This window comes from Indicator indicator, chromosome 7, assembly GCF_027791375.1.
Source record: "Indicator indicator isolate 239-I01 chromosome 7, UM_Iind_1.1, whole genome shotgun sequence".
NCBI lineage: Eukaryota > Metazoa > Chordata > Aves > Piciformes > Indicatoridae > Indicator > Indicator indicator.
The window spans coordinates 36,423,064-36,448,962 of record NC_072016.1 but is presented as its reverse complement, the minus strand read 5'-3'; the positions used below and the strand labels follow the sequence as shown (position 1 = coordinate 36,448,962).

Genomic DNA, 25,899 nt, shown 5'->3' with positions numbered 1-25,899 from the left:
CAACTACTCTGGGTAACCTATTACAGAGTCCCACCATCCTCATACTGAAGAAGGACTTCTGCCTAAGATTCCAGTTTAAACCTCCTCTCCTTCAGCTTCAAACCATTCCCCCTTGTCCTGTCTCTAGACACCCTTATGAAAAGTCCCTCTCCAGCCTTCCTGTAGAATCCCTTCAGCTATTGGAAGGCAGCTCTGAGGTCCCCCTGGAGTCTTCTCTTCTCCAGGCAGAACAAGCCCCAGCTCCCTCAGCCTATCCTTACAGCAGGGGTGCTCCAGCCCTTGGGTCATCCTTGTGGCCCTCCTCTGGACTCACTTCAACAGTTCTATGTCCTTCTTATGATGGGGACACCAGAACTGGATACAGTATTCTTCTGCGTGTATGCATGTGTGTGTTTGAATTATTTGTATTGTTTGTGTTATTTCACACTTATATATTTTGGATATTCTCTTTCTGCTCCGCTCCAGCCCTGATCATTTTCCTTAACACATCCATTCACCTGGATTTCTCATCTTCCCAGCCACTGCACTTCCTCAGGAGAAGCCTTGTTAGTAAGAGCCTAATGAAGTAAATGCACTAATTAACCTTCCATTACTCTCCTCATTAAGGCAACATCTAATTTGGTTGGCAAAGTTTCTCTCCTTTACCACCCAGTTGTCAGTTTTCTTCTGCTGCTTCGATCACTCTTTGGCCTTCACATCGGAGATGGGAAAAATCGATCCCAGCCTGATTTTCTTTCCCCTTCCTTTGCAGCCAGCTATAAACACCAGTCAACAAGAAAGTAATAATGTGGTTTTCCCAGGCTGGAAAGGAGAGGTGCAGACATCAATAAGCACCTATTTAAAATGCAAATCACTTTCTCAATCAGCCCTCTGCCACCGGTGATGCGGTGGTGTGTGGGCTCCTGGATCCCAGCCTGGAGCTCTGCAGTGGTCCCAGGATGGTTGTAGTGATGTGGGGGTTGGTTTCTTCTCCCTTGTGTCAAGTGGTAGAATGAGAGGAAAGGGCTTGAAATTGTGCCAGGAGAGGTCTAGGTTGGATTTTAGGAACAATTTCTTTCCTGAAAGACTGGTCAGGTACTGGAACAGGCTGCCCAGGGAGGTGGTGGAGCAGGGAGGAGAGTTGGTGTCCTGCCCTGCAGGGAGTCACTTGCTGCACCCACTTTAGAAGTAGCTTGCATCTCCTCTGCCTTCCCACGTGGCTTTGGGGAGCACAGGATGGTCAAACACTGGGAAAAGAGGACTCCCAGGTCAGCCTCTATCCTCTCTTTCTTCTCCATCCCTGGAGAAGTTAAAAAAAAAACCCAAACATATAGACATGGCACTTTGGGACACGGTTTAATGGCTATGATGGTGTTGGGTTGATGGTTGGACTTGATGATCTTGGAGATCTTTTCCAGCTGAAACAATTCTGTGGTTCTGTGATGGCTTTGGGGTGCCCAGGAGGGTTGGATCCCTCTGGGTTTGTCCAACTCCAAGCACATGTGGCCAACATGAGTGGGATGGGGCTTTGCTTGCAAAAGTTTGGAGTTTCCTCCAGTTGTCTGTGAAGCCTTCAGACCTCACCCCACTCTATGTCCTTCCATCCTCTTTGGCCAAAGACACCAGCTATGCCCTAACATCTGCATAGCTGCCACTGTCTTTTGTTTCTTGATGATCTCCAAAGCTTTTGCTTCTCCTTTTTCATAGAGAAAAAGTGAACACGGGACAGAAATAGTCCAAGGTAAAAGGCAGCAGTTGCAGAGGCTGAGCAGAGGAGCTGGTGGTAACTTTGAGCTGCTGGTTGGCAAGGTGTATACCAAGAACTTTGTGTTTCTCTTCTCATGTGATGGTGACTATGCGGACCAGCCTTGAGGCAAAGCCTGCAGTGGTCCTGATTTGGGGAAGGTTTTATGGATCAAGAAACATAGCCAGTGAGAGCAGGGAGTGAGGTGGGGAAACACCTCACAAACCAATGGATGGATGAAAAAGCTTCCAGGGATAAGAACATTCTCAGCTTCTGCAGGGAATAAGGTGAGAGCTAAATCTTCCCTCCCCCAGATGTGGTGCCCGTACCCAGCATTAGGACCAGGGGGGTGAATTTGTGTCCTGCCTTGCAGGGAGGCATCTGCTGCACTAATACTAGAAGTAGCTTGCATCTCCTCTGCCTTCCCACCTGGGTTTGGGGAGCACAGGATAGTCAAATACTAGGAGAAGAGGACTCCCAGGTCAGCTTCCATCCTCTCTTTCTGTTTGAAGTGAATGAAAAACGGAAATGGAAAAATGGAATGGAAAAACCCTTCTGGGGAGTGTGAGTGTCAGAGAGGTAGTAATGGAGCACTGCCAGCCAAATATCTGGATGTTGCAGAGGATGAGCTCAGCAGAACTCCCAGTTGGAGGCTGGAGGGAGAAAGGATGTGGACCTGCTTTGGAGCAGCAGCATCAGGGTGTGCATCCTTGCTGGGAAGGTTTTGTCCTAGGGATGGTAATAAAGGGGTTTTGCTGGGTCTGGGTGAGAGCTCACCCTTGGAAGGGAGGTGGCAGAGGGAGGGCTGATTTCTGATGTTCTCTGAGGTTGGATTTTGCCCCTCCTTCCAGCCCTTCTCCCCTCCCCTGGCCCACACAGCTTGTCCTCCCTGTTAGCATCTTAATTGATCTTGTTGTTCTCAGCATCCCCTGAGCGCTCAGGACTCCAGCTGTGCTTAAACAGAACAAAGTCTCTTCCAATTTCCCCACCGCTTTAAAAGAAAATTGAATCCTTTATCTGCAAGAGGAGAGGAAAACTGCAAATACGCCAAGCTGTAAATAGTTAAATAATCAAAGCAGATGACTCCAAATTGCTTGGAAAGCTGAACGTGAATGGCTTTATCCTCTTCCTGCCTGCTTCTCTTTAAAGGAAAAAGAAAAATATAGAGAGGTATATACTTGCACTCCTTGTTCCTGTTAAATATTCTTATCAACCCAGCTCTGTAAATAAAGGGAAGGGGAGGAGGGAGTTAGCAGGTAGCAGGGTGATTGACGGAGCTGGAGTCCTTGCCTTTCTGTCAGGGCCCAGTGCTCTTTGGCTGTGTTTATCTCTTTAATCTAAATATCAATCCGTAAGACGGAAATGGGCTGGAATAGGAATCGTGACAGCCCGAGCCGCTGAGGAGAGAGAGAGAGACACACACACTTATTGCAGCTTCTGCAGCAGCTCCCTGTCCTGATGGAGCTGTCAGGAGAAATGCACAGCTAAAGTGCAGAGTAGGGGGAGGGGGGGAAAAAAGCAAAATCACAGCTTTTCCCTCACCCCCCCCCCCCCCAAAAAAAGCCAATCCAGCCTGTGAGAGGGGAAAGCAAATGCAGACCTCTGGTTCAGATTGCATCCTGCAAAGCACAGGCTGGGCAGCACATTCCCTCCACCCTTCCCAGTAGGACGTGGGGTTGGGTGGTTTTCCTCTGCTGCTGGCTTTGGGGGAGGTAGCTGGGAGGTGCAGGGAGAATTTTTCCTGAGGTGCTGCTTCCTGCCGTGCGAACACCCCGGTTTCACACATCCTTCTGAGCAGTCCCTGCAGGGCAGTCACCATCTTCACCTTGGTGTGTCCTTTCCCAGGCTTGACACCTCTGAGCAAGGGCAACTCTGCTGTATTTTGCAACCCACAAAGCTCCAATAGAGCCACTGCTCCTGGGATTTTAGTCTGTTTTTTAGCAGCCTGGGCTCTGCTGCTTCCAACAAGGAGCTCCCGTGTGAGTCAGTGCCCAGTGGATGCCAGTAGCTGAAGCATTGCTATGGCAGAGGCAATGTCAGCCTGTTGACAGATGACCTTGTGCAGCCCCTCATGCTGTTGACATGGTGTTGGCAGGAGGCTAATTGACCTAAAGTAGGCATTTGGGAACCATGAGGTGTGTAGAACAGCCTCCCAAGTCCTGCTGTACCATTCAGAGGCCACTTCTGCATCAAGCCACAGGCTCTATTTGATCCTCCCATGGCTGGCTGCTGTGTCCTGTAACCCAACTCTAGTCACAGGAGCAAAGATAAGGCTCTCCATCCTCTAAAACTCCTTGGAGAAGTGGCTGCTTGATGTCTGACTGAGACTTGGATGTAGTTGCCAGCTCCTGGGGAATGAGGCTGTTGTCTTCCTAGAGCTCAGACTACAGCTTCTGGCCCATGGTTTTCCTTGGGTTGAACAAGAAGCATCCTCATCAGTCACTCTGGTAAGTCTCTGCCTAGCAGGGATGTGTTTTGGGCTTGCTACCCCTTGCTGACAAACTGGAAAGATCATTCTCTGGATGAGTTGCTTGGAGCAACCACAGTCTGTATCCAGTTTCAGGATGAATTATCTTCACTCCTGCTGGACAAAGCTTGGGCTTTGGCGTTCTTTTTCTCCAGGGTGGGTTTCCACAGGTTCGTATCCATCTTCAGGCAAGGACCAGACTGGTTCTTCCCTCCTCCTTAGCTTTTGTCCCCCTCTCCCTGCTGTGCCCCAGGTGATGGACATCACCTGAGCAAAATGGAATTGCAGATGGCGGGAGGTGCAGCTGGCTTCCAGGAGCTCTTGCGAAGACCTCAGAGGATCATTGGGCATTTAGTGTTTTGGTTTTTTTTCTCCGTCAGACTTGGACTTTAATTTCTTCTGTTTTGCTGGGCTGCAGAAGTCATTAGAGACCCAACAGCAAAGCGATTGAGATGTCAGGGCAGGCAATTGTGTGGTTATTTAATCTATCAGATTGTGCCGCTTGCCATTTAGGTGGACAACAGGAGAATATGAAATCAATACGGTTCGTTAGCGGACTCCTCCTGCCCAGGCTCTGGCAGCTCCAGCAAAACCCACCCGGAGTGGGTGCCTTGGTGTCACCCTGTGCAGTGGGAAACCCACCCTCCAGATGCCTTCTCCTCTTGCTCAAGGCTTCTGTCTGCTCACACATTTCAAACCCCCACCTCCATCCATGGCAACAGCCCGGCTACAGTAAATGACTCGCTGCTAAATCAAGGCTGCCCAGGCAAGTGTTAACCTCGCTGATGTTGCAGGGCCTGCTGTTACAAAACACAATCAAGGAGGCTACTTTAGTCCCCAGCAGTTGCCAGAAGAGGTGGGCAAAAGCTCTGCAGTTCCCAGGGGGGTTGATTGGCTATTTTTTCACCCCACCCCACCCCCCCGAACTGGGTTCAGCACAGCCCTTCAGGGTCGTTAGTGGCGACTGAGCTTCGTGGTGTGGAGCTGCGGTTACCCCGGCATCGTCCCGGCTCCCCGCTCCCACCTTCCCCTTCCCAGTTAATCACACCACTGGGCTCCAGCACAGTAGTGCTGGATGACTCTGCTTCTGCCTGATTGCCACCCCCCACCAAGCAGCTATTGCTTGAAGGCCTGGGAAAGGAGCATGGGCAGGGCAGGTGATGCTGCAGAAAGAGCTGGTTTCCACCTGGGAAGGGCATAATGGCTTTAAGGAGGTTTGCCGTTGGTTTCCTTGATCAGGTCTTGCAGCCCAGTGGTTGTTGCTCAAGGAAGCTCTTGGCCCTTCATGCTTCTCCTCTCCCAATCTCAAATCAAATCCCAGTCCAGGTGGATAGCTATTATTCTTTTGGGACCTGAAGGTTGCAGTAGGTTATATTTAAGAAGAGCTGCTTGCTGTTGAACACAAGCAGGTTTAGGTGGCTTCAAAAATCGGTATGATGACAGGGCTCCCCCACCCCAGGTTGCCTGTACCAGGGTGTGAGCAGCCTGGTCTGCCCCAAGGAGCAACCTCACCTGCCACATTTTCCTAGAAAACTGGGAAAAAGCAGGAAGTCAATTGGAATCCTCCTTCCATGTGCTTTCTCTTTGTCCTAAGCCCCAGGCATCTTGCTGGCATGGTGATGCCTTGGTCTCCTCACTGCCTACCTGGCATGGCCAAAGGAGCAGGCAGGCAGCAGGAGGACAAGACCCACACCTAGTCACTCCGGTGCCCTGACAGCTTTTTGACATTCAGTAATTGCTTTCCTGCTACAACTCTTTTAAGCAGAGAGCTTCTGGCCAAAGCAATTTGCTCCCCATCAATTTTTATTTCCTGGTTTCTGTGTGCAAGGTAGGGGAAGGAAAACAAAGAAGGCAAAAGAGAGAAAGAGAGCAAACAGAGCTGAGGCTCACTCTGGCAGCCCCACACAGAGGGAAAGGTAGGAAGGACATGGCTCCCTTGGTGCCAGCAGAGCCATCCTCAGGCAGGCAGGACAGGGCAGCCCAGCCCATCCAGACAGCAATCAGCTGTCCTTCCAGCCTGCTTTGCTCATTCCTGCAACCAACCTCCAGCTGCATATCTCTGCCCAGTGGGTTTGGGGGAGAGACTGCCATCCTGGGGGCTCGGGGCGGGGGGGGGGGGAAGCTGTGCTGTGCTGAAAGGCTTTTCTTGCCTCTTTGAGCTCTTCCTCACTCCTCCTGCCATGCTGCCTGAGGCTGCTGTGAGTAGAGTTAATCTCGGGCAGTTTAAGGAGTCGCGGAGTGGGGTTTGGCAGATGATGAATGTCGAAACCATTACCGGCAGAGCTCCATGGAGCTGTTTAAAACCGAAGTCTCCCATGTAAATTTCTGCTCCATCAATCCTGATGACATGTCAAACATTGCTATTGTTTCCTGAACAAATTGGACAACATGCCCTTTCCCACAGATTTGCCTAGGGGAGCAGAACCAATCGCCGGCTCCTCGCTCCTGCCTCCGGCTCTGCTGACCCACCAGCCGCCAGGGAAGGATGGACACAAGGGCCCTCGGTGGGACAAAAGGGAGACTTCCAAAATATCAGTGCTTGGGGGATGCAGATGGACAGAGAGCTGGGTCAGGGCTATTTTTGTGTGCCTGAGATTCACGTGCTGGCTGCCCACGCCATGCTGTGGGTCAGTAAATTAATCCTTTGGGGTATCCAGGCTTCTTCTTCCTCCTCCCAGAGTTTAGCTGTGCAAATGTGGTTTTTTCCTAGACATGGGCTGTGCTGGTGACAGCTCATAAAAATACAGATGTGGACCTGCGTTTTCATCCTGGCCTTTTGCAGGCTCCAGTGGGCAAATCCTGCTTTAATATTCTGGGCAGGAGAGGAGCAGCCGTAAAAGCCATTTGATTGCTTCTCCAGGTGGAACCCCAGGAAACTTCCAGCCAGATGCCTTCCCTCCCGCCGGCTGTGGGGATGGATGCCTGTGTGCTGGGGTGGGGAAAAGAGTCAGTGAGCCCTGGGGAAACAGCTGGTACCCAGGGAAGACGAAAGGGATTTGGCATTGCTGTGCCAAAGGGGTGCAGGTTGCCTCCCCGTGGGGCTTTGAGCATCTAAGTGTCCTTTTTACCCTCAGAAGGAAAGCATTTGGTGGTGCAGAAATAAGCACAGATCAGAGAATCAGAGAGTGGCAGGGGTTGGAAGGGACCTCTCCAAAACTGAGTATGCTGAGCGTGCATCACTTCGCTGTTTTTGCATATTCCCTGTCACGCTCAGGTAACCTGCTCTGCTGCCCTGCATTATGGCCATGGTGTTCACTTGCCAGGAAAGCCATCAAGAAGATATCACCTCCCACCTCCCCCCCTGGTGTAAATCAGGTGAGGTGGTGTGTACAGGGCAGAGTTGAGCTCACCAGCATCCTGTCTTTGCCCTCCCAGCAGTTTTGGCTGGTGCAGCACCGCTGCAGCATGGGGTCCAGGCTCTGCTCCCCAAGGATCCACCACCTCCCATACCAAGCAGCTCTGTGCTAACCTTCTTTTAACCTTCCTCCTTCCCTATATATATATATTTTTTTTTTTTTTCCCCTGGCAGAAGAAAATTGCACTTTCCCAGCGTTGTCTGTCACTGCAATAAGTACTTACAAGTGCAATTGTATAGGGCCAAATGAAGGGAATTAGTCTTGCCCGTGTTTTGTGCCACTGTCAGGCCTCCTCTAAATCATTATCTCATCACCAGCCCATCCAGATGCATGGAAAATGCCTTTTCAGGATCTGCTTTGGCACCAGCCACCTAGGGATTAATGGCACCTAAGGGTTCACAGAGGTTGTGGGCACAGAAGGTAATGACTGGGAAAAATCCTGCCTGGGAGGTCCAGGCCTGGCTCACACCAGGTGATGCTGAGAATGCTCAAAGATTTTGGGGAAAGAGGCCCCAAGGCCCTTGTTGGCCAGTCCCAGACGATCTTTGGAGGTTTGCCACCACGATTTGCAGCCACCTGGGCTGATGGCAGTTGTTAGGATGGTGGACTAATACCAATATAATTTACTGAGAGAAGCTGGAGTGGCAGAGAGTAGATTAAGCCACCTCCTCTGGGATGGAGCTGCTTCTTAGGTGTTCTCCTTGGTGTCCTCTAAGGAGCAAGATGCACCCCGGAGGGGGCTTGGCCCTCCTGGAGCAGGGGCTGTTTGCTCTCTGGGCATCTCTCCAGGCGTTTTTGGCAGGTTTGTTCCATTTTGCTAAATGCAATTGCCATGCACAGGAAAAGTAAATTGCATCTTAGCAGTGGAGAGGAAAATGGGGAGAATCAGTAGGTCTGAAATGTTGGCTCCATCAGCACACCCTTCAGCTGGTGGAGAGCAGCAGGAATTTACCACCTGAGCTAGGGAAGCCTTTTTGGGGGGGAGGTTAAAAAAAAATAATTAATTGAGGCTAATTTTCATACCTTTGCCCCTCTGCCACCCTGTGGTATGGCAGGTACACAGCACACCAGGGGTAAAGGCATTTAATGTGCTCCCACTCTGCTCTCAAGGGTAATCAAGGCCACCAATAAATCAGGAAGGTCTCAGGAACAGGTTGTGTTCCATGCCAGTCCTAAAATACAGCCTTTTGCTGGGATGTGGACATAAAATGTGTCTTTGACCCTGCTTTTTTCACAGACCTGTTAGTGTCTAAGGAATCCAGACAAGATTCCATTTAGAAAATATACTGGGGGAGAAAAAAAAAAAAAAAAAAGAAAAGAAAAAGATATTTGGGGGCTTGCATTCCACTTTCCTCACCTAAAAATGAAATTTTCTGTCCTTTTTTCCCCTGCTGCCTCTCATGCATATTTAATATATTCATTAGAGGAAAGACTTTAAAACATACATCAGTCTTGCCTTGCTCCCCTGGAGCTGACATCCTGAGTTTCCCACACCTTCCCCTGAAGGTGCTGGTTGCTTAGCTGTGACCAGCCTGCTCCAGCTTCAGCAGCTGGCACTCCTGCTGCTGGCAACAGCTTGGCTGGGAGCCAGGGCTGCACGTCCACACCATAGCATCTCCAAAGTCTTCATTCCAGCGGTGAAACTCCAGCATGTTCCATCCCCAGAAGGTGCAATGATATAGGCAGTGGAATTGAGTGCACCTGCAGCAAGTTTGCAGACGACACCAAGCTGAATGGTGTGGTGGATACGCCAGAGGGCCCTGGAGAAGTGGGTCCAGGTGAACTTCCTTAGGTTTAACAAGGGCAAGTGCAAAGTTCTGCATCTGTGTAGGGACAATCCCCCTTTTTAGTGCAGACTAGGGGAGGATGTGGTAGAGAGCAGCCCTGCAGTGGATGAGAAGCTGGACCTGAGACGGCAATGTGCACTTGCAGCCCAGAAGGCCAATGGCATCCTGGGATGCAACAAAAGCAGTGTGGCCAGCAGGTCGAGTGGTGATTCTGCCCCTCTGCTCTGCTGAGAGCTCACCTGGAGTACTGCATCCAGCCCTAGGACCCTCAGCACAAGAAGGACATGGACCTGATGGATTGGGTCCAGAGAAGGGCCACAAAGATGCTCAGAGGGCTGGAACACCTCTCCCATGAAGACAGGCTGAGAGAGTTGGGGTTGTTCTGCTTGGAGAAGAAAAGGCTGCAGGAAGATCTTACAGCAGCCTTCCAGTACCTGAAGAGATGCCTGAGCCCTCTCACCATCTCTGTAGCCTTTCATAGCTCACCAGTTCTGTGCTGGTGCCAGCCTGCTGGCAGGTGGGCATAAGGAGGGATTCCCTAGTGTGTGTAGTGCAACACTGGCCATAAATATCTTCATTTATTAATTAACTTTTGTTTTTCCAGGCAACTGACAACGACGTGGGCATGTATGGGAAAGTCAATTACTTCTTCAGCGATGACCCTGACCAGTAAGTGTGACAGAGCCTCTGGCATCACTTTGAGTCTTCAAAATCCTCTTCCAACCTCTCTAAGAAGACACATGGCAACTAAGGACATTGTGATGTGCTATCTGTGAGACACCCTATAGTAAACCTCACTATGTTGTCTCCTAAAGGGGTGAGATATCTTCAGCACATCTGATGTTCAGCACCTGAAATGGCTTTTGCTAAATCAAGACCTGCAGGCACCAGCATGGCTTGGGATCCATAAATGCATTTGCCAGCAAGCTGTTGGCCCTGCAGCATGGTGTGGTGGGATGCTGGGAGGGAGGCATGTAGGCTGCCCAGCAAGGGAGGGATCTGGGGGGCTCTGAGCCCCCTTTCTCTGCCTGTAGAGCAGCACTGAGGGTTTCTATGCCACCAACTCTGCCCAGCTCTTGAAGATGCTCCGGGACCTGGCATCCCTCAGAAGATAGCCATGAACTTCACCCACTACAGAGCTAACCATCAGGCTGCTAGGGAGACCTAATAGCAGCCTTTCAGTACCTAAAAGGGGCTGACAAAGCCAGGAAGGGACCTTTTTCAGGGGCTTGTATTGATGAGAGGAAATGGCTTTAAGCCTGAGGAGGGGAGATTTGGATTGGGTATTAGGAAGAAATTCTTTACAGTGAGGGTGGTGAGGTTGCTAAGGGGGATTGTGAATGCCCCCTGGCTGGAGGTGTTCAAGGTGAGGCTGGATGAGGCTTTGAGTGACCTGGCCTGGTGGAAGCTGTTCCTCCCCATGGCAGCGGGGGGTTGGCACTAGATGATCTTTAAGGTTCCTTCCAGGAACTGGATGATCTTTAAGATCCCTTCCAGGAACTAGATGACCTTTAAGGTTCGTTACAGGAACTAGATGATCTTTACGATCCCTTCCAAGATCTAGATGATCTTTAAGGTCTCTTCCAGAAACTCGAAGATTTTTAAGGTCCCTTCCAACCCAAACCCATCTATGAATGTATGCTGCCACCCCAGCTCCAGCATGTGGTCACTGTGGCTGTCCCCCTTCCTTTCCTGCCCCCTCAGTTTCTCTCTGGACAAGGACACGGGTGTGATCCTCCTGACGGCTCGGCTGGACTTTGAGACCACGCAGCGCTACACCCTGACCGTCATCGCCCGGGACGGGGGTGGGGAGGAGACCACTGGCCGCGTCCGCGTCAACGTCCTCGATGTCAATGACAACGTCCCCACCTTCCAGAAGGAGGCCTACCTGGGGGCTTTGAGGGAGAACGAGCCCTCAGTCACCCAGGTGGTCCGGCTGCGGGTGAGCGACTGGAGTGGTTCTTCCACCCCGGGAGGTGTGGCGGGGAGATGGGAGCAGGTTAGGTCCCCCTGCACCCCTGCTGCCCTCACTCCTGCGTCTCTCCTAGAAATACTCTGTGCTTTAACTGGGTGTGGTGCTGCTTCCCTCCTCTTCCTCTCCTTCTGTAAGGAGGCTTGAGCATCTCCCCTGTGAAGAGAGACAGAGAGCCCTGAGGACTGTTTAGGCTTGAGAAGAGAAGGCTGAGAGGGGATCTGATCCATGTCTATCAGTATCGGAGGGGTGGGGGGGTAGTTTAGGTGTCAAGGGAAGGGGGGGGCAGGCTCTTTTTGGTGGTGCACACTGATAAGACAAGAAACAACAGGTTCAAACTTGAACATAGAAGACTTCATCTCAACATGAGGAGAAACTTCTTTACTGTGAGCGTGACAGAGCACTGGAATAGGCTGCCCAGAGAGGTTGTGGAGTCTCCTTCTCTGGAGACTTTCAAAACCCACCTGGATTCATTCCTGTGTGGACTACCCTAAGTGACCCTGCTTTGGCAGGAGAGTTGGACTCAATGATCGTTTGAGGTCCCTTCAACCTCTAACATACTCCCCATGACCTGAGGCTTTTTCCCAGGCCGCAGTTCCAGTAGGACCTACCTCCATGTCACCTTGCTCTGCTCAGCAATGTCAGCAGGCACTGAGGGGAACTGTTGTTGATGAAGCTGTAAGATGCTATGGAGAGAAAATTGTTTGCTCCTTCAGCACAAGAATAAGCTTTGCTATGATGCAAACCCAATGACTTTCCCTCCATGGGGCCAGGCTGGATGAGTGCTGCAGGAAGAGAGGATAGAGGGATCCAGCAGGTCCTCCCTGGAAGGCAGGATGGGAGGGCTGGTTTGCAGACCCCTTAAGGACCCCATCTTCTTCCACAGTGTTTCCACTCTCCTTGGGCCCAGCTTGCAACTCCCATCCCGTTGTATCCCTCCCATTGCATTTACCAGCACACCTCCTGTGCTCATTAACTCTCTCTTCTCATGTCTTAGGCATCTGATGAAGACTCTCCCCCAAACAACCAGATCACCTACAGCATCGTGCATGCATCTGCCTTTCCTGACTACTTTGACATCACAGTGTCAGAAGGGTATGGAGGTAAGCACTGGTCCCAGGATCACACTGCCCCTGAAGAGCAGTAGCAGCTCAGGCTGCACGCACCCTCCTGCAAGCAGTCATGACAGCAGTGATCCTCCTCCCTGCTGCTGGCAATGAGGCAGCTTGGAGCAGGATGGAAAGTAGCAGCATCCTGGCCTGTATCAGCAACAGTGTGGCCAGCAGGACTAGGGCAGGGATTGTCCTCCTGTCCTCCACCACTCAACACTGGTGAGGCTCTACCTCAAACACTGGGTTCAGATTGGGGTCCCTCACTTCAAGAACCTTTGAGGGTCTGGAGCAGATCCAGACAAGGGTAACAAAGCTGGTGAAGAGCCTGCAGAACAGGGTTGGTGAGGAGCAGCTGAGGGAACAGAGGGGAGACCTTCTCACTCTCTACCACTCTCTGAACAGAGGTTGGAGTGGGGTGTGGTTACTCTCTTCTGCCAAGGCACAAGTTATAGGGCAAGAGGAAATGGCCTCAAGTTGCACCAGGAGAGGTTTAGGGTTGGACAAGTAGAAATGGGTAGATTCAGATTGGATGTTAGGAAGAAGTTCTTCCCTGTGAGGGTGGTGAGGCACTGGAACAGGTTGCCCAGGGAGGTGGTGGAAGACTCATCCCTGGAGGTTTTTGCAGCCAGGCTGGATGTGGCTCTGAGCAACCTGCTCTAGTGTGAGGTGTCCCTGGCACTCATTTTTCCAAGGCACTGCCATCTCCGAGCAGGCACTGTTGGCCCTGGGGACTCAACGGGCCACCACTGGAGCCTGCCTGCCACCCTTCTCAGTGCATGGAAGCCCCTCTGATTGCCCTGCTTTGCCTCCTTCCAGTGATCAGTGTGAACCACCCCCTGGACTACGAGCAGGTGGCCAATGGGGTTATTTACCTGACGGTGATGGCCAAGGACGCCGGCAACCCGCCACTCAACAGCACCGTCCCTGTCACCATCGAGGTGTTTGTAAGTACCTGCTGACCCTGCCATGGTTTCCCTGCAAGTATTCCACAGCAGTGCCATTAATTCATCAATAACCCATCAAGATCATCCCCCACCCAAGGATGTGTATGGATGGATTGCAATCAGGTGTGTCTGGTCTATGTATACATGAGTCCTATGTGTCTCATGTACCTAATGTCTCGTGCACATTGCTTAAAGAAGCGTTGTCACTGACATTGGGTAAGGTCTGAGCGACCAAAGGTGAGAATCCCTCTGAAAGGGTGTCATTACAGAGAAGGACAAACAGGTTCTCCTGACCCCCATGCACCTCCTCCCTTTCCTCAGCTGTGCATGGTGCATGAGAAACTCACTGGAAATGACACAGTAGGAGCCCCAGCTAACTGTGGAGGTGAGAGGCAGAGCTGGGGATGAGGTGGAGAACTACCCTCTGCCCTGGTTTTTGACTGAGGAAGTTGACTGAGTCCCCAGTGAGCCCTTCTCTCACCTCTCAGGGAACTCCTGCCCAGAGTGCTCTCCATGCCTGTAGCCAGAGGTGCTCATTGCAGCTCAGATTCAGAGGAGAGAGCTTTGGCTGCATGCTGGTGCTTGGAGATTATCATCCCCTGGATCAGTCACAGGCAGTTGCTTGTTTATCTTCCCAGCACCAGCTGTCCCAGCTGGACCCTTGGCTTCACTGTACATCTCACACACCAACATAGGTGCAAACCCCCTCACAGAGGGGTGCTTGCTGGGAGAGGGAAAGCTTCACAGCGTTCCTTGGGAAGATTAGATCGGATTGTCACTTTGAGGCACATTGTGGTTTCGAGGGTGTCTGGAGGGAGGTATCAACAATGGAGACAGTTGGCTTGATAATCCGTCAGTCTCGTGGTGATGGGATCTAAGCTGGGCTGGCAGCAGTGTCAATATAGGAAGGTGAAGAAGATGAAGTCCCTGGTGCTGTAGGATGGGAATGAAGTTCTGTGAGCATGCTTCTCCTCTAGCTTCTTCACCATGCTTGGGAGAGGGGGGAGCAAGGCAGTGCTGGGGGAGTTAGTGGTGGCTAAATACATTCTTCCCATGCTGAACTTTCCCACTTCTTTCTAAAGATCCATGCTTCAGTGGATCATCTCCTCCAGGGGTGAGTCTGTACTCTGGTGGGTTTTAAGTAGCTGTCACTTTTTCCCACTCTCAACCAAAAGGCTTTTCTCTCAACTGGAAAAAAAGGAGAGGGGAATTGGAGGGGGGGGAGGGAGGGGGGAAAGAAAGGCAGGAAATAGGAAGAAAATGAGGAGGAAGCATTTCAGGACGGTACTTGAGCCGTGAAAAGGCAGCATGAGAGGGAAGTGATTTTTTTTTTTTTTTCCATCCTTTGGTTATTGGGTTTTAATAAAGAAGTCAGACTTGCCTTGGAGATTCCCCATTAGGGGACAATACACTTTTGTAGAGGGAGCTGCTGAATCAGAACTAATAGCATGCTCCACGCCAGGATCCGGGGAAACATCACCACTAATAAGCTTCTGACGTGTGCCCTGCCACCACCGCCCGGTCCGGGGCCATGAGCCAGCAACTTACAGCTGCCTGTGTCTGGAGAAAAAGGGGTTACATGCCCAGAGTGAACATCTGTGTGTGAGTGGGTTTTGCTCACAGAAGTGGTGGAGTCCCCAATCCCTGGAGGGGTTTCAAAGCTGCGTAGATGTGGTGCTGAGGGACATGGTTTAGTGGTGACCTGGCGGTGTTGGGTTAATGGTTGGGCTTGATGGTCTTAAGGGTCTCTTCCAACCAACATGTTTCTGTGATTCTCATCTGCCTGCTGATGATATGAAGGTTGTCTGGGGATGAGGGCATAGGGAGGAAAAATGAAGGTGAGGGGAACATGGGATGCTGGTTTTAACTGATTAGCTGGAGATCCTCTCCAGTGGCAGCAGAAGACACATATTAGGCTTATTTTGGTTGGAAAAGACCTCTCAGAACCTTGAGTCCAACACTCAACACCACCATGGCCATTAAATTGTGTCCCCAAGTGCCATGTGTACACTTTTCTTGAAAACCTCCAGGGGTGGTGACTCCACCACCTCCCTGGGCAGCCTGTTCCAATGCCTGACCACTCTTCCTATGAAGAAATTTGTCCTGATATCCAACCTAAACCTCCCCTGGCAGAGTTTCTGGCTTGGCACAGTTTCATTTGGGAAGGTTTGCAGTGGGGAGCTTTGGAGTTCCCATTGCTGAAGCAGGCAACATCCTTCTCATGTAGAAAAGCCACATGTCGTGCTGCAACCTGGTGCATGCCAGCTCTGACCAGATGGAAAACCAGCCAGAAGCAAGCCCCAGCCTCCCCAGGAGCCAGCTTGCAGGGCTGAGGTGGTGCTGAGCACGGCCTGATGAGCTCAGGACCGCTAACAAAACAATGTGGCATCTGCTCTGGCTTGCGTCCGCCCAACCCAGACCACGGCGCAGCTTAGCTGGGTCTGGCTGCAGGTGGCATGTGGATGCACACTCAGTCTCTCTATTTTCTTCACCTTTAACATGCCCAGCCCCCTGGGTTTGTCCTGGGGTGATGACCCCAACTCCACCCTTTGAAGAGAAGGAGGGATGGTGAGGGCAGCACCCCCAGCAGCCAGCAATTTCTTCATTACCCTCTGAGGAGGAGCAGTGAAAACTGAGCGATGTAGAGGCTGATTAAAGGCCACCTGCTTCCAGCAAGGAGAGCAGAGGATGGTAATTTAATTGCAGTACGATGGGCACCGTTGGCACGTGAAATTGCCTCAAATATCAAGTTTGGTGGCAGCAGGAGCAGCTGAGCCTGCAGGTCCATCAGCGGTCTCCAGGTAGAAAACATCTCCAGAACAGCCCCAGGGAAGCAGCGAAGTCTGTAACGGTGTTTTAATGTCCTGGAAGATCCATCCTTCCCTCTGTAGGTGATCAGGCTTGGTTCATTTAAGGCAGGTTCTTAACATTGTTTAAACAGCATTTAAAGCCACCCTGGGGGAGCTTTAAACTGGTCTGGAATCTCTTCTGAGGGATGTTTCCAACAGTTGCTTTTGCCTGGTTTCACCACATCAGTTGTACTCACTGGCAGAGACAGGCTGGAGGGGGAGCCTCTTGGTATGCAAACCAGCTTCCCCCCCTGAAAATGCTGTAACTGCTCTCTCTGAAAACCCACACACACACACACACACACACATGCAGGCTGCCCCAGCATTCCTCCATTCCAACAAAGGCACACAAAGCTCAACAGCTTCCCTGGCCAATCCAATCTGCAGGCTTGCCTTGTGGTCATGGTGACCCAGAGCACTAAACCACATATGAGGCTGCTGCAAGATGGTGAAGTGGGTCTGTGCATGATGCTGATGTGCTTTACGTGGTGTCTTAAGTCTTCCCAGAGCTTGTGTTGGATTCAGGAGCAGCTCACAGGGTAGTAGTGGTTCTTCACCTATTGCATGTTGCCCAGGATGCTGGGTGAGGAGATAGTCCCCCTTCTATCAGGAGACAGTCAGCGTTGCCCCCCCTCTATCAGGAGACAGTCAGCGTTGCCCCCCTTCTATCAGGAGACAGTCAGCGTTGCCCCCCTTCTATGAGGAGACAGTCAGCGTTGCCCCCTTCTATCAGGAGACAGTCAGCGTTGCTCCCCTTCTATGAGGAGACAGTCAGCGTTGCCCCCTTCTATCAGGAGACAGTCAGCGTTGCCCCCCTTCTATCAGGAGACAGTCAGCGTTGCCCCCTTCTATCAGGAGACAGTCAGCGTTGCCCCCCTTCTATCAGGAGACAGTCAGCGTTGCCCCCCTTCTATCAGGAGACAGTCAGCGTTGCCCCCTTCTATCAGGAGACAGTCAGCGTTGCCCCCCCTCTATCAGGAGACAGTCAGCGTTGCCCCCTTCTATCAGGAGACAGTCAGCGTTGCCCCCCTTCTATGAGGAGACAGTCAGCGTTGCCCCCTTCTATCAGGAGACAGTCAGCGTTGCTCCCCTTCTATGAGGAGACAGTCAGCGTTGCCCCCCTTCTATCAGGAGACAGTCAGCGTTGCCCCCTTCTATCAGGAGACAGTCAGCGTTGCCCCCCTTCTATCAGGAGACAGTCAGCGTTGCCCCCTTCTATCAGGAGACAGTCAGCGTTGCCCCCTTCTATCAGGAGACAGTCAGCGTTGCCCCCCTTCTATCAGGAGACAGTCAGCGTTGCCCCCCTTCTATCAGGAGACAGTCAGCGTTCCCCCCTTCTATCAGGAGACAGTCAGCGTTGCCCCCTTCTATCAGGAGACAGTCAGCGTTGCCCCCCTTCTATCAGGAGACAGTCAGCGTTGCCCCCCTTCTATCAGGAGACAGTCAGCGTTGCCCCCCTTCTATCAGGAGACAGTCAGCGTTGCCCCCCTTCTATCAGGAGACAATCAGCGTTGCCCCCCTTCTATGAGGAGACAGTCAGCGTTGCCCCCCTTCTATGAGGAGACAGTCAGCGTTGCCCCCCTTCTATCAGGAGACAGTCAGCGTTGCCCCCCTTCTATGAGGAGACAGTCAGCGTTGCCCCCTTCTATCAGGAGACAGTCAGCGTTGCTCCCCTTCTATGAGGAGACAGTCAGCGTTGCCCCCTTCTATCAGGAGACAGTCAGCGTTGCCCCCCTTCTATCAGGAGACAGTCAGCGTTGCCCCCTTCTATCAGGAGACAGTCAGCGTTGCCCCCCTTCTATCAGGAGACAGTCAGCGTTGCCCCCCTTCTATCAGGAGACAGTCAGCGTTGCCCCCTTCTATCAGGAGACAGTCAGCGTTGCCCCCCCTCTATCAGGAGACAGTCAGCGTTGCCCCCTTCTATCAGGAGACAGTCAGCGTTGCCCCCCTTCTATCAGGAGACAGTCAGCGTTGCCCCCCTTCTATCAGGAGACAGTCAGCGTTGCCCCCCTTCTATCAGGAGACAGTCAGCGTTGCCCCCCTTCTATGAGGAGACAGTCAGCGTTGCCCCCTTCTATCAGGAGACAGTCAGCGTTGCCCCCCTTCTATCAGGAGACAGTCAGCGTTGCCCCCTTCTATCAGGAGACAGTCAGCGTTGCCCCCTTCTATCAGGAGACAGTCAGCGTTGCCCCCCTTCTATCAGGAGACAGTCAGCGTTGCCCCCCTTCTATCAGGAGACAGTCAGCGTTCCCCCCTTCTATCAGGAGACAGTCAGCGTTGCCCCCTTCTATCAGGAGACAGTCAGCGTTGCCCCCCTTCTATCAGGAGACAGTCAGCGTTGCCCCCCTTCTATCAGGAGACAGTCAGCGTTGCCCCCCTTCTATCAGGAGACAGTCAGCGTTGCCCCCCTTCTATCAGGAGACAATCAGCGTTGCCCCCCTTCTATGAGGAGACAGTCAGCGTTGCCCCCCTTCTATGAGGAGACAGTCAGCGTTGCCCCCCTTCTATCAGGAGACAGTCAGCGTTGCCCCCCTTCTATCAGGAGACAGCGTTGCCCCCCTTCTATGAGGAGACAGCGTTGCCCCCCTTCTATCAGGAGACAGTCAGCGTTGCCCCCCTTCTATCAGGAGACAGTCAGCGTTGCCCCCTTCTATCAGGAGACAGTCAGCGTTGCCCCCTTCTATCAGGAGACAGTCAGCGTTGCCCCCCTTCTATCAGGAGACAGTCAGCGTTGCCCCCCTTCTATCAGGAGACAGTCAGCGTTGCCCCCCTTCTATCAGGAGACAGCGTTGCCCCCCTTCTATCAGGAGACAGTCAGCGTTGCCCCCTTCTATCAGGAGACAATCAGCGTTGCCCCCCTTCTATCAGGAGACAGTCAGCGTTGCCCCCCTTCTATGAGGAGACAGTCAGCGTTGCCCCCCTTCTATCAGGAGACAGTCAGCGTTGCCCCCCTTCTATGAGGAGACAGCGTTGCCCCCCTTCTATGAGGAGACAGCGTTGCCCCCCTTCTATCAGGAGACAGTCAGCGTTGCCCCCCTTCTATCAGGAGACAGTCAGCGTTGCCCCCTTCTATCAGGAGACAGTCAGCGTTGCCCCCCTTCTATCAGGAGACAGTCAGCGTTGCCCCCTTCTATGAGGAGACAGTCAGCGTTGCCCCCCTTCTATCAGGAGACAGTCAGCGTTGCCCCCCTTCTATCAGGAGACAGTCAGCGTTGCCCCCCTTCTATCAGGAGACAGTCAGCGTTGCCCCCCTTCTGTGGCTCAGCAAAGTCCTTGACAACCAACTTACTTCAATCACTGCTGCCTCTGTAGTGAAGCCATGTACTCAGACCACCTGTGCCTTCCTCCTGAGGCCATCTTGCACGTTGATGCCACATTGATGCCTTGAGCTGATCAAGTGTTGAGATGCAGCTGGCCAGGAGTGCCCCCATACCAGATTTCTGCAGCTCTTTGACCGTTTTACCTTTTTCCCAACCAGCCTCTTGACCTTCTTGTTGCTTTCAGGATGAAAATGACAACCCCCCCACATTCAGCAAGGCCTCCTATGTTATAACCGTCATGGAGGATATCATGGCAGGTATGGAGCATGGCCCTACACCTTCCCCAAGTTAGCAGAAGGATCCCCTGGGGATCTTACAGCCAGAATAGGTGATGGCTTGTTGGGGAGACAAAAGCCAGCCCCCTGGCAGAGTTTCATAGCCATGGGGTATGGGGGCTTGGCCCCACTGTACATGCAGGTGAGGGGCCCCCTTGGCCAAGTGACCTGCAGAAGTTGGGGGGGGAGGATGTAGTAGTTGGGTAAAGCTGCTCCAGGTTGCAAATACTTCATCCCAACCCTCGTTTCTGCTTCCCCCAAGGAGCCACAGTGCTGTTTCTCAATGCCACAGACTTGGACAGGTCCAGGGAGTACGGGCAGGAGTCAATCATCTACTCCCTGGAGGGCTCCTCACATTTCCGGATCAATGCTCGCTCAGGTGAGCCTCTGTACACAGTCTCCCTTTTCTCTTTTCAGTTCCCTCTCCTGAATATCCCCAGGTTTTCTTCTCCATCATTTTTCCTCTTTCACCACCACTCCCTCACGCACTCATCCCTCCTCTGCCTCAAGCAGCCTGCTCAGGTGAAATGATTTAAGAGAGTCACTAGATTTTAGTCACCAAGCACTCTCTTGGTCACCATGAGAGCTTGGGCAGAGACATCAGCTCCTGGTGGGACTGATATTTGACAAAAGGCTTTGCCTGCAAAAGCTTACATTAGCCAAGGAGCTGCTGCCTGCTTTCCCCTTGTGGCATCCTTTTTAGTACACTGTGGTCAGGAACGATCATGGGACGTTGTTACTTGAGTTCCCATGGAAAGACACAAGACGAAGTTTGCAGGAGCTTGCTTGAAAGGCTGTGATCCTTCCAGGGTCCATCTGTTTGAAACTGAATCAGAAGAAAGGGTCTGTTTGTGAAGGATGCTGTCTATGATTTTCACAGAATCACAGAAACATTCAGGTTGGAAAAGACCCCCAGGATCACCAAGTCCAACTGGAACACTACTCTTCAAGGTTCACCCCTAAACCATATCCCTAAGCACCACATTTAAATGACCTCTAAACACATCAAGGTTTGGTGACTCCACCACCTCCCTGGGCAGCACATTCCAATCCCTGACCACTCTTGCTGGTAAAAAATTGTTCCTAATGTCCAGTCTAAACCTACCCAGCCACAGTTTGAGGCCATTCCCTCTTGTTCTATCACTAATTACCTGTGAGAAGAGACAAGCACCAGCCTTTCCACAAAGTCCTTTTAGGTAGAGAGCAGCGAGGTCTCCCCTCAGTCTCCTCTTCTTCAAACTAACCATCCCCAGCTCCTTCAGTCGCTCTTCATCACATTTATCCTCCAGGCCCTTCCCCAGCTTCCTTGCCCTTCTCTGCACTGACTCCAGCACCAGTGTCCCTTTTTTGAACCTGTACCACTCTTCCCCATACAACATCTCTAACCCTTCTCATCTCCTCTGGCCGCAGGAGAAATCACCACGACGTCTTTGCTGGACCGGGAGGCCAAATCCGAATACATCCTCATCGTCCGGGCGGTGGATGGAGGTGTGGGCCACCACCAGAAGACAGGCATTGCTATGGTGAGCGTGTGAAGGAGCAAGTTCCCTCTCCTCAAGCCACCGGTGCCTTCCCAGTCCCCCTTGCTTCCATTCCCAGTGCTAGAAGCATTGCGCTTTAGCTGTGTGAACAGGTAAAGAGCTCTTGGTGGTGTCTGCCCCCACACCTGCTCATAGCCCTTGTGGAATGACGATCTCCAGGCTGTGTAGCCTTTAAATGAGGCTTCTTTTTTTTTTTTTTTTCTGGCAGACCATTCAGCCAGGAGCCACTTGACCTTCCAGAGCCTTGTGCGTCCAGCTCTCCATACAAGGCAGTAATGGGTTCCTATTCCGCCCCCAGCACGGCTCCCTTTGTTCATGCCTCTTGAGAAAATGCTTAGTTGGAGAGCCTGCAGGCATGCTTAGTTGTTCCTGATGACTACTATTCACATCCTGCCTAGATCAAGGGTTTCCAACTGGTTTGTGATGCATGGGCTCCTCAGAAATTTCTGCAGGCCCTTGTTCTGCAGGTTGAACTCTACTGCTTTGTCTTGCCCTTTGTAAACCTCAGGGAGACTTGTTGCTTGCAAAGGGTTTGTCAAAGTCTTTGGAAATCCCAGGGATCCACCTCTCACTGCTCGTGGCACTATGTTGGTGTGGATATTTCTTAACATCTGGGTGCTTCTCTCCTGAGATGCTCGGTTGGGTTGCAGGAGAGATGTTCCACACAGCAGAGGGCAATGTGGAGGAATATTGTGGTTGTGCTGGGAAGATCCCTAAATTAATTGTCACTACTGCTGTGGGCCATCAGAAGTTGTATGATCCAGGTAGAACCTCCCTATATGGCCTCCTAGAGCCCTCATGATGGCCTTGGCCAGGCAACAGCATAACCTGTTGGATGCTGGGTTCCCCTTGGGGGCTCCAGATGAGATGATGTTCTCCTAATAGCTTTATTGGAAGGCAAACCAAGGTTTTTGCAACAGAGATTGGAATTAGGAAATGAAAAACACATCGTGGTTCCTAAAACCCACAAGAGAGGAGTGGGTGGCTGGTTAGATTTGTCTGCTTTCATTAACAAGGGGACTCCAGGTCCCTGGGTGATGGACAAGATAGAGGTGGGTCACCAACCTTCCACCAGGGACCAACAGGATGCCTTGGCTTGTGCCTGGGGACACATCCTTTGGGGATTGTGTTGTCCAGATTTACCTCTTCTACCACGGGGTGGCACAAGCAGCTCAGCATGATTATTTGGGAGCAGAGTAGACCACAGGAGAAGCTCCACTGAGAGACCTTACCATGGGGGGTAGCAGGTGTCTGGTCTCCTCCTTGCTCTTCCACTTCCTTTCCCTTGAACTGCAGCTCTTCCCTCAGGCACCAATTTGCATCCTCCACCACAGTGAAGCAGCTCATTAAAAGCACATCTCGTGTCCCTCTGCTTGTTTTAACTGCAAGGTAGTAACTACACATGAGCCAAACCAAGATCAGACATCACAGAATCTTGGATTGGCTTGGTTTGGAAGGGACCTTAAGGATCACCTAGTTCCAACCCCCCTGCTGTGGGAAGGGACACCTTTTCCTAGCCCAGGTTGCTCAAGACCCCATCCAACCTTCTCTTGAATACTTCCAGGGAGGGGACATCCACAACCTCCCTGGGAAACCTGATCCAGCCTCTGACCACCCAAGGAGCCCTGGCTGTGAAGATCATAGAGACATAGAATGGTTTGGATTGGAAGATACCTTAAAGATCATCTTGTGCCAAAACCCTTGCAATTGGCAGAGACATTTGCCACTAGAGGCCCCATCCAACCTGGTCTTGAACGCTTCCAGAGATGTGGCATCCACAGCCTCTCTGGGTAACCTGTTCCTGTGTCTCAGCACCCTCACAGTAAATAATTTCTTCCTCATATCTAGTCTAAACCCACCCTCCTTGAAGAGATTTGAACATGCATTGAGTACTTAGTGCTACTGTAGATCCGGAGGAGATGTTACCATCCTGCCCCAGGGACCACCTGATGCAGAGGTGTTTGCTTACTCTCCCTTAGGTGAACATCACACTGCTGGACATCAATGACAACTATCCCACATGGAAGGATGAGCCATACTTCATTAACCTGGTGGAAATGACTCCCCCCAACTCGGATGTCACCACGGTACGTGCGAGGGAAGGCAGCTTTTGTGCTAAAGGCTTCTTCCTTTCACCCAGTGAGGCTGGAGCCAGGGAGTCACCTCTGAACCAATGTCACCTACTAAACAGTTTCCTCCTAACGGATGTTCACCTCCTAGACACCTCCTAATCGAGCACCATCTCTCAAAAGGTTTCAAAGGTTACCTGAACCTCCTCACTGCTGCCCAGCCCCACACGTTTCTCCTTTCTGCTGGGCTATGTTTTCTTCTCCCAAAGTTGTGTAGGCTTTGGCCAAATTCTCCTTTTCTCAACCTCGCCTGCGACCTCCTTCAAGGACCTCTCTGAAAGACATTGATTTACAGTCTTTCAAGTCCTGCTGGTGAAATAAAAGAGAAAGGAGAGAGGGAGGCTTGTACTCCATCACACCAGGCGAAAAATGACGGGCATGAAACAGAAAATAAATGAGGGAAAAGCGAAGAGAATTCACAAAAATCACATAAGGAGGAAGGTGGGAAAAAAGAAAAGGAGTTGGGGAGGGGAGGAAGAAAGGTCTGGCAGCGCAGCCAGGGCTGGTTTTCTCTCTCCCATGTGGCACCAGCCCCACTGCTCGGTGCCTGCTTGAAGTCATCTTTGCCTTTGACATCCCAATTAGTTGCTGGGGAAATAATTACCATGTCACCCACACGATGTAAATTCAGCTGCAGGACAAGCAGCAGGGGCTGGAGAAGTTATGAGAGTAATGAAGTTGGGGTTGTGGTTTTGGTTTTGTTGTTGTTTTTTTTTTTAAGTGTCAATGTCCCCTGTAATTAAAAATGTCACAGGGAGAGCAACAAAGCACAAAGCGTCTGGTGAGGAGAGCGCTTCCGACGCATAGCAGAAGTTCCTCCGCATGCATCTTTGTGCCATTTATTTTTCTCTTTCTGGAGGGAGCTTGTTTTCTAGCTGGATTTATTTCAAAGGAGAGAAGCCCATCTGATTGCTGCCTGCTTGTGTCTCTCTTGTCATGTTGTTACCTCCTGGGCTTGCAGGCCAATTTTGGTGAGATTTAACACCCCAGCAGAGGTCTCGAGGGTACAAAATCCCTGCAAGTATCATGATAATATACAGCTGTGTGGAGGAAGGAGAGCTTCTTGCTGCTGCTGCTGCTGCTGTTGCTGCTGCTGCAAGGCAGCCTGTCATGGAAGCTTCATAGGTTCATAGAATGGTTTGGGTTGAAAGAGACCTCAAACATCATCTGGTTTCAAACCCCCCCACTGCAGGCAGGGAAGACTTCCACTAGATCATGTTGCTTAAGGCCTCATCCAATCTGGCCTTGAACACCTCCAGGGAGGTGGCATCCACAACCTCCCTGAGCAACCCGTTCTGGTGTCTCCCCACCCTCAGAGTGAAGAATTTCTTCCTAATCTCCAGCTTAAATCTGCTCTTTCAGCTTCAATGCTCTCATGATATCACTACAAGCCCTTGTAAAAGGTTCCTCCCCAGCTTTCTTGCAGGTGGTCCCCTTCAGGTACTGGAAGAGCTGTCTCCCTGGAGCCTTCTCTTCTCCAGGCTGAACAACCCCAGCTCCCTCAACCTTTCCCCATAGGAGAAGTTCTGATCATCCTAGTGGGCCTCCTCTGGACTTGCTCCAGCAGTTCGATGTCCTTCTTAAGCTGGGGACAGCAGAACTGGATGCAGTACTCCGGATATCATAGGAGTAGAGCTGAGGGGGAGAATCACCTCCTTCATCCTCTGCTGGTCACACTGCTGTGTGAGCTCAGCCTCACTATTAGACACTGACGAACCCCCACAGGGCCTCACCACGTGAGGCAACTCCTGTCCCTGGGCTTTAATTTTTGCCTTTGTCTCCGTGGCAGGTGGTGGCCATCGACCCAGACCTGGGGGAGAACGGCACAGTGGTGTACAGCATCCGACCTCCCAACAAGTTCTACAGCATCAACAGCACCACAGGCAAGATCCGCACCACCGGCGTCCTCCTGGACCGGGAGAACCCCAACGCCCAGGAGGCGCAGCTCATGCGGAGGATCGTGGTGTCGGTCACTGACTGTAAGCCCCTCTTCTACCCTGCTCCTCTTTGCCATCATCACAGGGTAGTAGGGGCTGGAAGGGACCTCCAGAGATCATCGGGTCCTACCCCCCTGCCACAGCAGGACCATAGAATCTAGCACAGGTTGCACAGGAACACATCCAGATGGGTCTTGGAAATCGCCAGAGAAGGAGACTCCACAACCTCTCTGGGCAGCCTGTTTCAGTGCTCTGGGAGCCTCACAGTGAAGAAGATCCTCCTCATGTTGAGGTGGAACCTCCTGTGCTGGAGTTTCTATCCATTGCCCCTTGTCCTATCCCAGGGTGCAACTGAGCAGAGCCTGGCCCCTCCCTCTTGCCACCCAGCCCTCAGATATTTATAGACATTGATTAAATCCCCTCTCAGTCTTCTCTTCTCCAGACTATAAAGCCCCTAAAGCCCCAGATCTCCCAGCCTCTCCTCACA

At 51.8% G+C, this 25,899-nt stretch overlaps 1 protein-coding gene across 1 annotated transcript in view; it reads left to right on the top strand.

Annotated features, from left to right (window-relative positions):
- CDH23 (cadherin related 23) overlaps positions 1–25,899 on the top strand; it is a 314,789-nt gene that overhangs the window by 213,127 nt on the left and 75,763 nt on the right. The window contains exons 13-21 of the mRNA XM_054382408.1: positions 9,938–10,002; positions 11,038–11,275; positions 12,303–12,408; positions 13,234–13,361; positions 19,715–19,787; positions 20,068–20,184; positions 21,216–21,328; positions 23,326–23,433; positions 25,265–25,454. Of these exons, the coding sequence (XP_054238383.1) occupies positions 9,938–10,002; positions 11,038–11,275; positions 12,303–12,408; positions 13,234–13,361; positions 19,715–19,787; positions 20,068–20,184; positions 21,216–21,328; positions 23,326–23,433; positions 25,265–25,454 (1,138 nt within the window). The remainder of the gene's footprint in view (positions 1–9,937; positions 10,003–11,037; positions 11,276–12,302; positions 12,409–13,233; positions 13,362–19,714; positions 19,788–20,067; positions 20,185–21,215; positions 21,329–23,325; positions 23,434–25,264; positions 25,455–25,899) is intronic.